Here is a 12,818-nt window from a genome sequence, read left to right as displayed (position 1 = left end):
TTTGTCGAAAATCCTAATTTTGTGTGTAATTGTTATATTTAATGCTAGATTATAAGAATCTCATGTTGTGCAATGAAGGTTTAATCTGTTAACAAACATATTGTGTGGTTGATAATAATAATAATAATAATAATAATAATAATAATAATAAAGGTTATTTATATAACACTTATAAAAACGAGCAATCAGTGCTTTACAAGGCAGACAAAAAGAACAAAGGATAGAATATGCCAGATACACACATATTCCCACATATATACTGTATATAATTACAAATATAAATACATAAGTAAATAAAGATCATTAGAAACCTTTGCTGCTCGTCCCCCCCATGTGTAGCCTGTATATGTAGCTGTGAGAACGTTTGGACTGTTAATTCACTAGTTCAATGTGTGTAAATGAACGTGTTCTGCACTACAGGTAGCTTCAGGTGGATCCAACAGGATGTAAATGTTTCTGTGACTTGTATTTTCTTTGACGGCGGCTGGAAACTGTCCGACTGGACTGCAGCTTGTTGTCAGCGCCCCCTGCTGCTGCCGCCTGGTCTCGTCCACCTTCCAGGCGAGGCGCAGTTCATCTCCAACGAGCCTACTCATAAAGTTGTGACATAAAAGAGGAGCGACTCCTCGTTAAACACGACGTCATCTTCGTGCTACCATCCCGGAAGTGTGTCGCCGGAGCCAAAATGGAGCTGTGTTGTAGTTGGTGGCTGAAGAAGCTGATGTCGGTCAACGAGATAAACGGGAGCGTTAAACACCGACAGGCCTGAGACATCATCCCGGAGGTTAACGGCGGATCGGTGCAGGAAACGAGCCTCAGTCCGGGACTCAGTTAGATGGTGTAAGTTTTATTTTTATCCCTTTGAAAGCGCTGCGAAGCTCTGCAGCTAGCAGCTACGTTAGCATGCTAACATGTCGAGTCACGGGTGTTTGTGTCCCGGGAGCTGCAGTGTGAAACGGCCCGTAAACACCACAAAGAGACCGTTACACCGACACGACGGCGCCGACATGTTGTTTGTTTTCTAACCGTCGTAAAACTGACAGATTTTAATGATTAGTGACCGGATCCTGTTAGCATGTTAGCCTGTTAGCCTGGGTGTCTTCCTGTTTGTGTTGTGATTCCATCTAGCCTCACATGCTAACAACGAGAAGCTTCTAGCTGCTAAACACGTTTTATATTTCTTTCCTGTGCAACAGTTTTAATGTGTCTGTGGTGCTGTTGGCTGTATTAGAGCTCGACGTCAGCAGCTGTACAGGTGATCTGTGTGTCACCTGGGTTAATGTGACGTCATTGTGTATCGGTATATTTAAATAAAGCAAATGTGAACAGTTACAACATTAAACACTGACATCAAAACCAAACAAACCAACAACAAACTCAGTAAAGACACTGATAAACCTCATGATAAAATATAGATCATTGATTTGTTTGAAACCTGGTTATTGATTGGTGACGTATAAAACATCTGCTGCCCCTCGTTGTGTCTTTACATCTGACCCAAACAAAGATGGCGACACAAATGTTCATTAGTTTATTATGAACAGCCAATCAGCAGTCTCCATATGCAGGAACACTCTAATGATCAGTTTGACTTGGAACCTTCCTGTTTCATCATCATCTGATAGAGACAGTGTGGACCAAATATTAGAAACAGTTCAACAGCACAGCAGAACAAACTAGTGTGTGTGTGTGTGTGTGTGTGTGTGTGTGTGTGTGTGTGTGTGTGTGTGTGTGTCAGTTGGTCATGGCGGAGCGGCGGGTGGAGTGTACGTGGAAGAGACACGTCTCAGAGCAGCTGAAGCTCAGAGACCGAGTGCAGAGACAGGCCTTCGAAGAGATCGTCCACCAGTGTAAGTCCATCACTGTCTCACTTCCTGCCTGTCTCTGTGTGTCTGTCCCTGTGTCAGCCTGACTCTTTGTCTGTCTCTGTGTCTCAGATAATCGTCTTCTTGAGAAGTCAGACCTGCAGGCGGTTCTGTCAGAGAGATACCAGACTGACAAGTATGAGGTCCAGAGAGGACATGAGGCCAGGTGAGTCCACGTCTACTACAGGTGTCTGATGGTTCAGACATTTCCCTGACCTGTCCCCTGATGTGTGACTTGACCTGGTCAGGGTCGTTTGACTTATCCCCCGTCCTGACGTGTGACTAGTCCCCTGACGTGTCCCTCTAATGTGTCCTTTAACTTGTCCCTCTAACAAGTCCTCTGATGTGTCCCTCTGACATGTCCTATAAATTGTTCTGACGTGTCCTCTATCTTGTCCTGGTCTTGTGCTTCAGTCCGGCTGCGGACTCAAGTCGCAGCGACGCCCTGCAGCAGGAAATGGCTCAGATGAGAATCAAACACCAGGAGGAGCTGACAGAGCTGCACAAGAAACGAGGAGAGGTCAGTCACCTTCACACCCAGGAAATGATGTCATCACCTACACCTGTCCTGATAAAACAGCTCAGGTGTTCATTCATGAGTCGACGTCAGTCAGAAGGAACTGGTTGTGGTTTACAGTTTGATCCATTTAATGGATATAATATGAATGTAAATAAATATGATTAATAAATACAGATTTTAATATTTGGTTTTCTTTAAAAAAGGTGACAGTTCAAAGTTGTGTTAATTCATTAATAAATGACTGCGTCACAGCCAGCCGAGCGCAGCGCGTCACAGCTGAGTTCGTCACAGCCGAGCCCAGAGCGTCGGATCCAGCCGAGAGCGTCGGATCCAGCCGAGAGCGTCACAGCCAGCCGAGCGCGTCACAGCCGAGCCCAGAGCGTCACAGCCGAGCCCAGAGCGTCACAGCCGAGCCGAGAGCGTCAGATCCAGCCGAGAGCGTCAGATCCAGCCGAGAGCGTCAGATCCAGCTGAGCGGCACAGCATTTAGAAACACATAGCTATCTGAATGAATCAAACTGTCAAAGATTGTCAACGGCTTCCTGGATGTTTCTTTGATATTTGAGATGTTTTGAAACTAAGATTCTGTTTGTGTTGAGACATAAATCTGAGCAGCCTGACATCCATTATCCCGTCAACAAGTCTTTGTGTTTCCAGCTCTGACTAAAGGTGGTGGATTAGATTCAGGTGATGGAAGTGCTGAGTCATGGTCCTGGAAGGTTGTAGAAACATGTTGTTTGTGTTTGTTGTGCAGCTGGCTCAGAGTGTGATCGAACTGAACAACCAGATTCAGCAGAAAGACAAAGAGATCCAGAGCAACGAGGCAAAGTCAGTAACATACACACTGCAGCATGTTTACCTGCAGCAGGTGAGCAAACACAAATCATGTCTCTGATGTTTGTGTGTTTGTTCAGGATGTTGGAGTACCAGCAGCAGATCGCCAGCCTGGAGGGAGACTGCCGGGACCTGAGGAGCTATCTGCAGGTAGGAGAGCAGCTGACACCATCACATGTACCTGACAGGCGGCTGATGTCATGTTATGGCCCCCTTAAGCTGTTAATGTCCATCACGTAGCAGGAAGTTAAACTGACAGCTGTTTGTTGGCTCTTCTGAGCCGTTAGAGATGTGATGAAGGTCAGTGATGAGCAGTAAAAGGTCTGATTATCCACAATCCCCTCCTGCCACCCTCTGGCTCCCAGCAGCCCCTGCTCTCTGCTACCGTCATGCTCTAGTATTTCAATGGTGGTCTCAGGAGCTGCTGACACAGACGGGATGTGACATCACAGAGTCTGTACAGAGACACTACAGGCTCAGTGATGATGACTGACATCCAACAGAACCAATCAGCATGGAGTGTCAGGCTGAGGAGGAGGAGGAGGGAGCTGATCACAAGTTTTCAACCTGAGACCTTCACAGTCTGAGCAGACAAGAAACAGGAAGTCAGTTTCATTAGATACAGACTCCACAGGGTCTGTCCTCCATCAGAAACACATCTTCATTCTGACAAATCACAGACTTTAAAATCACTTTTAACCGCATGCTGTTTCCCGTTACCACGGTAACATGAACAAATTGTAAATGTGCAATCAGTCAAACAGTTGGTCTGTGACTGGATGCATCAGACCATCAACAGGACACTGTGTCCCTGCAGGACCTGGAGAGGGCGAATCAGACCCTGAAGGACGAGTACGATGCCCTACAGATCACCTTCTCTGCTCTGGAGGAAAAACTGAGGAAGACCACTGAGGACAACCAGGAGCTGGTGTCCCGCTGGATGGCTGAGAAGGCTCAGGAGGCCAACAAGCTGAATGCTGAGAACGAGAAGGACAGCAGGTAAGCCTGGAGGACGACTGTGATGGACCTGTGGTTGATCCTCTGACTGACTGACTGACTGACTGACTCTGATCGACTGTGTTCTGTTGGTGTTTCAGACGCAGACAAGCCAAACTGCAGAAAGAACTGGCCGACGCTGCTAAAGAGCCGCTGCCTGTCGACCCGTCAGTACATGAATTATCTTGACATCAGCTTTATGAGCCTCAGGGAGGTGAGTGTCAGTACTGACTGTGTCTGTGTCCTCAGAGACGACGACATCGAGGTCCTGACTGAAGACGGAGGGAAGGGCGGCGGAGAGACCTCCCCTAACAGACCACTCAGCAGAACGCCCAGGTGAGATCTTTACCTGTGCTGCTGTAGCTACTGGGTAAACTGGAAGACAGTGGACACTGAAACTGTTCCCGTTAATTGTACACATGATCACAGTTCAAATTGAACAATGGGTCTCTTTATAAACAACTCTTCAGATCGAGATCCAGTCTGTTTGTTTTCTGTCCCAGGAACTGAATCTCTCAGGGTTTGAAATGTTGGTCCAGTAAGATGTGAAGACGTTAACGAGGACTTTGTTTGTGTGTCTGTGCAGTAAGAAAATCTCCCAGCCTCCTCCTGGTGGTCTGCTGGACTCCATCTCTAACATTTTTGGGTATGTAGCTGTAGGATCATCTGGCCTGTGTGTCCCTTTGTCCAGGTCTCTGCAGGTCTGCCCAGGTTTGTCCAGGTCTCTGCAGCTCTGGACTGTTGTGATTGACCACCTGTCTATCTACCTGTCTGTCTGTCTGTCTGTCTGTCTGTCTGTCTACAGAGTGTCTGAGTGTGTTCAGCCTGGACTCGTCCCACCACTGTACTCCAGGTGAAGGACTGTGTGTGTTCACCTGTTCACACTGTCAGCTCTGTGATTGGCTGTCAGCTCTCTCACAGAATATAAGTCTCTAACAGCAGAGGTCTAATGAGCGTTACTGATTTTTGGTTGTTCGTCCATTAAAATATTTCAACAACTATTGGATGGACTGTCATGAACTCCAACTAAGTATTATTATTATTATTATTATTATTATTATTATTATTGAATCATTTGCAGAAGATTTTTTCAGTTATTGTTTGGACTGTGAAATATCAAAAAAATACTGAAACTGCTGATCACAACCTCCCCGAGACCATGTTGATCTTCAAATGTCTCATTTTGTTTTACCGACAGTCCAAAACTCAGATTCAGTTTATTGAGACAGAAAACGGAGAAATACAGCATTTCTTCACTGTATTTGAATAATAAATGATTACTTGATTGATTTATTGATAATGAGAAGTGGCTGGAAGATTATATTTAAGTCTCAGTTTCATTCATGTTCCCCTCAGGATGAACTGTAATAACTTTGGTGATCCTCTGACTTTTCATCTAGCGCCACCATCAGGTCAACTTTTAAGTTAAGAAGTTTCTCAGGGAAGCTGTCTTGTGATTAGCTGTCAGCAGAATCACATGTGAGCAGAATCACAGAGAACAAAACAGCCGTCTGTTGACTTGTTGATCATTGTGCTGTCGGTGTGAACACACGGTGAAGTTTGTAGTGAACTGATTATTCTTGCCAATAATCTCAATACTATCAATCAATAATCAGAGGCATGTAGAATAGTGTGTGTGTTCCTGTGTGGATAGAGTTACAGAGGCCTTGATTTAACAATATGATCCTGCTGATGGTCACCTGGAGCGCACCTGTACGTCAGTGCGGTCATGTCACCTGGAGCACACCTGTACGTCAGTGTGGCTCTCTTATCCGCTCATATGGATAATAAACACACATGATAAATTGAACCCATCAGGAGACTCGGCGTGTTGTCCCTTCAAGGCTTCTGTACCTGTCAGTGCTTTGATTCAAAATGATGTGTGATCTCACACCCTGACAATAACCTCATTCAGTTATTTACATTGATCAGTTGTTTACTGTCATCAGTCATTATTTACTGTGATAAGTTTACTGTGGTGGGTTGTAGTTTACTGTGATCAGTCCTATAAAACATGGTGGGATAAAGTATCAATACGATAATATATTGTATTGCTTACTGTTGCGATACAGTTATTGATAAACCGGCACCAAATATCAGTATTACAACATGGAGTCTGTAACTGGTCTCTCTGACAGTTTGAACAGAATCACCTCTTTCCTGCTGGAAATGTTTAAACATTGAACTGCAGAACTGTTCGGCTGTCTGACACTTTATGACTGCTTTACATTAAATACACAAGAGTGTGTGTCTGTCTGTCTTGTATTGATTGTTGCCCAATCGTGAGTTTCTCTGATTCACACACTCGCAGGATTAGTTCTGTTAACAATGTTTTATAATAATGAGCTGAATCCCACACACATAATGTGTCTTCACACACACACACACACACACACACACACACACACACACACACACACACACACACACACACACACACACACAGTGATGTGTTAAACAGACACGTGTAAACAGTGTAAAGCTGATGGTGTTTGTGACGCTGCTACTTTTCCTCAGCAGGCGTCGAACTGGCAACTCTTTCAGCACTTCACCTGAGAACACTGAGGCTCCGTCAGGTGTGTGTGCAGAGGTTCGAGTCCCGTCCACAGCGCTGCACGTCTTTGTGAGTATCTGTCCTCGCCTCGTCAGCCTGTCTGTAGATCAGATGGAGTCTATAAACTGAGTCTTAGTTGGTGTTTCATCAGTGACATCATCAATGACCTGATGTTCCCACAATGCTTCTCTTTGGTGGATTTAATAGAAATATTGTCAGCTGAAACCTGATTGGTCAGTGATGAGCAGTAAAAGGTCTGATTACCCACAATCCCCTCCTGCCGCCCTCTGGCTCCCAGCAGCCCCTGCTCTCTGCTCCCATCATGCTCTAGTGGTGCAATGGTGGTCCAGGAGCTGCTGACACAGACAGGATGTGACATCACAGAGTCTGTACAGAGACACTACAGGCTCAGTGATGATGACTGACATCCAACAGAACCAATCAGCATGGAGTGTCAGGCTGAGGAGGAGGAGGAGGGAGCTGATCACAAGTTTTCAACCTGAGACCAACACAAACTGAGCGCTCAATGGAGCGTTCTGATTGGGTCATAGGATAACTGTGTGTGTGTGTGTGTGTGTGTGTGTGTGTGTGTGTGTGTAGGAAGCCCATGACGGTGAGGTGAACGCAGTGAGGTTCAGCCCTGGCTCTCGTCTCCTAGCAACAGGAGGAATGGACCGCAGGGTGAAGCTGTGGGAGGTCATCGCGGGTGAGTTCAAGATGTAAACCAGAAGCGACACACTATAAACAACATACAGCTGTTTATATTGATCACGTAAACCTGATTGTTGTTTGTTTACTTCTGTTAGCAGTTTAATATTTAAAACATCTTGAAACTGAACCGATCATCATTTTTCAATTGTTCAGGTCGCTGTGAGCCTAAAGGAGCGCTGACGGGCAGTAACGCTGGAATCACCAGCATTGACTTTGACAGCGCTGTGAGTCTGTTTGTTTTCTTGTCCTACTCATTATAACCATGTTACTGATGGTTATTGATTATTATACCAACAGTCTTGCCTCTAATACTGTCACAATATCGACGTCTGAGTATTTGTGATATCCAGTCCAGTCCGAGCGTTTATGAAGAGTTTGAGAGGAGATTTAAGACAGACACATATTGTGTATCGAGATTTAAACTTCAAATATTGTGATATTATTTTGAGGCTGTATCACACAGCTCTGTTGCTAAGTGATAGTTAGACATACTTATCCATTAAAAAGCCTGTTTGGTCCTGGAGACGTCCTTGGGAAGATCTGTTATTTTCTGTCGTCACGGTGACGACATGTTGAACACATGTTCATGTTGTTTCAGGGCTCGTACCTGCTGGCTGCCTCCAATGACTTTGCCAGTCGGATCTGGACTGTGGACGACTACAGACTGAGGGTGAGTCTCACCTTTACCTGCAACATTTAAAGTCCACCTCCAGTCACTTTTTCTCCCATCTCAGGTCGACATTCTCTCTCAAACAGAGAATGGGGGCGTGGTTAAGTCATCCGTAACCCATTATCATGGCAACCAGACTGCTGTTCTAACAAGTTCAGCATCACAAGAACGGATACTGTTGGCATGGAAAAGCAATAGCATGAATAATAGCAGAGACAGTGCTAGCTGTCACTCAGACAGAAGTTCTTGTTGTGTGTTGAGGAGCTGCAGAGTTTATTCATGGTCTGTTTACTGCCACTAGACAACTTCTCTGCTAAACTTTCCCTCTGCTCAGGTCGCTAACACCTGTCTGTTCTGAACACACTCACCTGAGCGCTCTCTCCTTCTTTTGCTCGACCACTGACACACTACACACTGCCCTGTTCCTTAAAGAAGCCGCACTGCTGTTATGAGTGTGTTGATGGTCAGTGATGTGATGTAAAAGGTCTGAACCTCAGGTCCCCCATCCTGTCGGCCATCTTAGATCCCAGCAGCCCCTGCTCTCTGCTCCCATCATGCTCTAGTGGTGCAATGGTGGTCCAGGAGCTGTTGACACAGACGGGATGTGACATCACAGAGTCTGTACAGAGATATTACAGGCTCAGTGATGATGACTGACATCCAACAGAACCAACCAAGAGCCTAAGGCTGAGGGGGTGGGGCCTGAGAGCTGATCTCACTCTTCTGCTGAGACCACAAAGACACAGATATTGTTGTTTGTTTATTTTTGTTTTGTGGTGATGTTGATTCAACATAAATAATTTATAATAATGTATTATTACTCAGAACCTTTTGATTTTGTGTGTGTGTGTGTGTGTGTGTGTGTGTGTGTGTGTGTGTGTGTGTGTGTGTCCTGCAGCACACCTTGACAGGTCACAGTGGGAAGGTGTTGTCAGCTCGCTTCCTATTGGACAACGCTCGGATTGTCTCTGGGAGCTACGACCGGACGCTAAAACTGTGGGACCTCCGCAGCAAAGTCTGTACGTGATCAGACAATTTGTACAGGTTTACTCCACCTGAGACCAGGTGTACCGGTCTGACAGAGCAGTTCCTTCTGTGCTGGACTGTAAAGTCTACTACAGTGTACTGCAGTGTAGTTGTATTCAGTGTCGTGCAGCCGTTGTCTCTTTGTGTCCTCACGGATCTCCGCGCCTCACCTGCTGTCTCACCTGTGCAGGTATGAAGACGGTGTTTGCTGGCTCCAGCTGTAATGACATTGTGTGCACGGAGCAGTGTGTGATGAGCGGACACTTTGATAAGAAGGTTCGGTTCTGGGACATCAGGTCAGTGACAGAGTTCTTGATGTGGTCTGACATGGAGGCTGGTCACATGATCAACATCAGATTTAAACGTGTCCTCACTGTGTGTCTTCACTGTATGTCCTCATAGTGTGTCCTCAGTGTGTCTTCACTGTGTGTCCTCACTGTGTCTTCACATCTTTAAACAGCTTCCATTACCTTTTGAATTTGATACAAACATCATGAAGCTGTTAGACGGTTTGTAAACGACACGCTGTGCGTTGGTGTTTGACCTGGTTTATCAGTTCAACAAAGAAATGATTCAAACAAAACAAACGATTAGATCATTTTAAATGAGTGTGTTTAACTTTATATTTGTTATGTGAAGATGCATACCAATACTTGTGTGTGTGTCTCAGAGCGGAGAGTATAGTCCGGGAGCTGGAGCTGCTGGGCAGAGTGACGTCTCTTGACCTGAACCACGACCGCACCGAGCTGCTCACCTGCTCCAGAGACGACCTGGTGAAGATCATCGACCTGCGCAGCAACGCTGTCAGACAGACGTTCAGGTGAGTTCAACAGCCGAGACACACCCGAGACAGGTGAGCTTTTGGATGAAAACTAATCTGTACAATCAGATGGTCTGTTACACAGAACTTATTCTCAATTAACAAATGTAGCTTTGTGGCTGCACCTGTGGGCAGGTGTTTCCCCTTTACTTCATCATCTGACCCTCTTTTTACCAATAACTCACTACAACAACTGTGTGTGTTGTGTTCGTTCAGTGCCCAAGGCTTCAAGTGTGGCGCTGATTGGACCAGAGTGACCTTCAGGTGAGTTGATATTTTGTGTGTGTGTGTGTGTGTGTGTGTGTGTGTGTGTGTGTGTGTGTGTTAATTGTGTGTTAATTGTGTGTTAATTGTGTTCTGTGTTCAGTCCTGACGGCAGCTATGTGGCTGGAGGATCAGCTGATGGAGCTTTGTACGTCTGGAATGTCCTGACAGGGAAAGTGGACCGGACTCTGGACCGGAACCACAAGTAAGAACCAGAACTGGACAGATGTTTTTTTAAAGAGTAACTAAACCCCTAGGTTTTGGCTGAGGTGCATCTAGGCTGGAAATTAGGCAGAGGTCAACGCTTGGTTCTGTCTGATTGTTGTCTGCTGACTGTAGATGAACTCTGTAATCAGTTGGTTGTGTGTTTGTTGTCTGCAGTTCTGCCATCAACTCGGTGTCCTGGTCACCTTCAGGAGCGTACGTCGCCAGTGTGGAGAAAGGCAGCAAGGCCATCCTGTGGTCTGACATGTGATTGGCTGATGTGGAGAGAGACATTAAGGAGGACGATGGAGACGACGAGGAGGAGGATGATGAAGCTGGTCATTAGCTGACAGACTGACTCAGCCGACAGCTGCTTGTTCTGCCTTCAGCTTCAATCTCAAGTTTACGTTCACGAAAAAAACTGCCGTCAAACTTCATCAGCTGGACGTCAACAAGGATTCAGTAAATTCTTTAACCGTGGACGGTTCAGTGGACAGCTCCAGTGGACGGTTCAGTGGACAGTGTCTCACTAATGTGTGTCTGTGTGTGTGTGTGTCTGTGTGTGTGTGTGTGTGTGTGTGTGTAAACAGAATAAAGTCAGAATCATATCTGTCACGTTTGTCTCTGAAACTCTTTTCATCATTTTTCTCTTCAGACAAATCAGTTCGGTTTCAAGTGTGTTACTTCCTGTTAGTGTATGAGTGTTGCAGTGCTCTCAGGTGACCAGCAGGTGTTGAGCAGCAGGTTCAGTCCAATATTCTGCAGCTGCAGGACTTTGGATGAACTGAACTGACATGAAGCTCACATCAGATGAACAGCAGACAGGAGAAAATCTACAGTATTGATTAAAATCAGTGGTTCTCAGCCTTTGGGTCGAGGCCTCCTGATGGTCCACAAGATGATTCATTAATTCTATTTATTTTTGTTTGTTCATTAAAAAAACACAATCATCAAAGATGTCGACACATGTTCCTTCATAAAGTCAGATACATCGGAGTTAAAGCATCAGACGTCACTTCCTGGAGGAAGAGTGAGAGTCATCAAACTGTGTGGCTTCATTAGTTTCTGCTGACATCTTAAATACATTTCAAACATACAACGTTGACATGACCCTAATTTGGAATTTGAAGCTGAACTGTTGTCACTAAAGAAATGTCTTTAAACTGAACTGATCCATCATTTCTGAAGTGTGTGTGTGTCTGTGTGTGTGAGCTGCTGATGTCAGCAGACAGACTGCTGAGTCTGACTGACAGCTTCTTATCAGCTCAGCAGAGACCCACAGCTGATCACATTATGTCAGAACAACATCATTCATAATAATCAATACTAAGAGTCCATATTGTTCATTTTCAGGGTCATATTATTTCAGGTGTCTACTAGAAAATGTTGACATGCTTTATGTTAAAACATTGTGTCTAATCCTATCCAGTGCTGCAGCTCCTCTATTCACCCTGTCTGTTTCTTTAAGACGACAGGGCTGCAGGTGCGAAGAAGACTTCTGTCCAGCACAAGTCAACTGAATGCAAAGAAAATGGCAAAAGTTAATACAGCATGTTGCACACAAACACTACCTGAAGTAAAAACGTGATGAAAAGTTAAAGTGAACTGTTCTCTGTGTGCGCTGCCAAGCTGCTGTGATGTCGTCTTTGTTTATATCAGAGAAGTCAGACTTCATGGATCTTGTCCAAAGTTCCGACTTGGAATATCAACTTCAGTCTCACTGCCCAGGACGCTAACATTACAGCTCTGTAACATGTTAGCAGGAAGCTAACGTTACAGTTTTGTAACATGTTAACAGGGCGCTAACATTCCAACTTTGTATCGGTCTGTGTGTGGTGTTAGCATGCTAACTGCTTGGTGCTAATCAAAGTGACACAGCTAATAAATAAATTCCTGCACGTCTCTGTTCCACACTCAGAGATCTCTGGGCAGCAGCGGTCTGAGCAGAGGTCCTGTGAACACCCTGACAGGTCTGATCCAGGTCTGATCCGTCGTTGATCAGATTGAGATCTGTTCTTCAGGTCGTTCCTGAGCAGTTGTTGTGTGTCAGGGTGCATTGTACTGTCATCAGGACACTGCATTGACATGAGGGGGGTGTAGTTGGTCTGCAACAGTGTTTGGGTGGTGATGTGTGTCAAGAAACATCCACGTGAATGTCAGGACCCAAAGTTTCTAACATTGTAATGAGGTGATTGATGTTTTTTACTTGAGTTTTGAGTTAACAGATCAGTGACGTTGAAACCTGAGACCAGGAGTCCAAACACAAAGTCTGAATCACTGGTTCAGTTATTAATAAACAAACACGTCACAGAGTTAAAGGAATAGTTCACTCTAAAACAAAATTCAGTCATTAT

General features: G+C 45.2%; 1 protein-coding gene across 3 annotated transcripts; it reads left to right on the top strand.

Moving 5' to 3' along the window:
* Positions 1-583: 583 nt before the first annotated feature.
* atg16l1 (ATG16 autophagy related 16-like 1) lies at positions 584-11,079 on the top strand. Of its 3 annotated transcripts, XM_084352070.1 has the most exons (21): positions 584-840; positions 1,739-1,850; positions 1,938-2,031; positions 2,280-2,385; positions 3,140-3,213; positions 3,300-3,369; positions 4,037-4,218; positions 4,317-4,382; positions 4,465-4,551; positions 4,802-4,861; positions 5,021-5,068; positions 6,736-6,838; positions 7,370-7,475; positions 7,634-7,704; positions 8,079-8,150; positions 9,049-9,169; positions 9,367-9,472; positions 9,847-9,996; positions 10,213-10,260; positions 10,364-10,465; positions 10,642-11,079. In XM_084352070.1, the coding sequence occupies exons 2-21, from the start codon at positions 1,745-1,747 to the stop codon at positions 10,733-10,735; spliced, it is 1,866 nt and encodes a 621-aa protein (XP_084208196.1). In that variant the 5' UTR covers positions 584-840; positions 1,739-1,744; the 3' UTR covers positions 10,736-11,079. The 3 variants fall into 3 exon arrangements, with proteins under 3 accessions (XP_084208196.1, XP_084208197.1, XP_084208198.1); XM_084352071.1 differs by lacking the exon at positions 5,021-5,068 and having other exon boundaries at positions 585-840; positions 6,733-6,838; XM_084352072.1 differs by lacking the exon at positions 5,021-5,068 and having other exon boundaries at positions 588-840.
* Positions 11,080-12,818: the final 1,739 nt, after the last annotated feature.

The sequence above is a fragment of the Pagrus pagrus genome (genome assembly GCF_965226575.1).
Source record: "Pagrus pagrus genome assembly, chromosome: 4".
In the NCBI taxonomy this organism is placed as follows: Eukaryota; Metazoa; Chordata; class Actinopteri; order Spariformes; family Sparidae; genus Pagrus; species Pagrus pagrus.
This window is presented reverse-complemented; position numbering and strand designations above follow the sequence as displayed.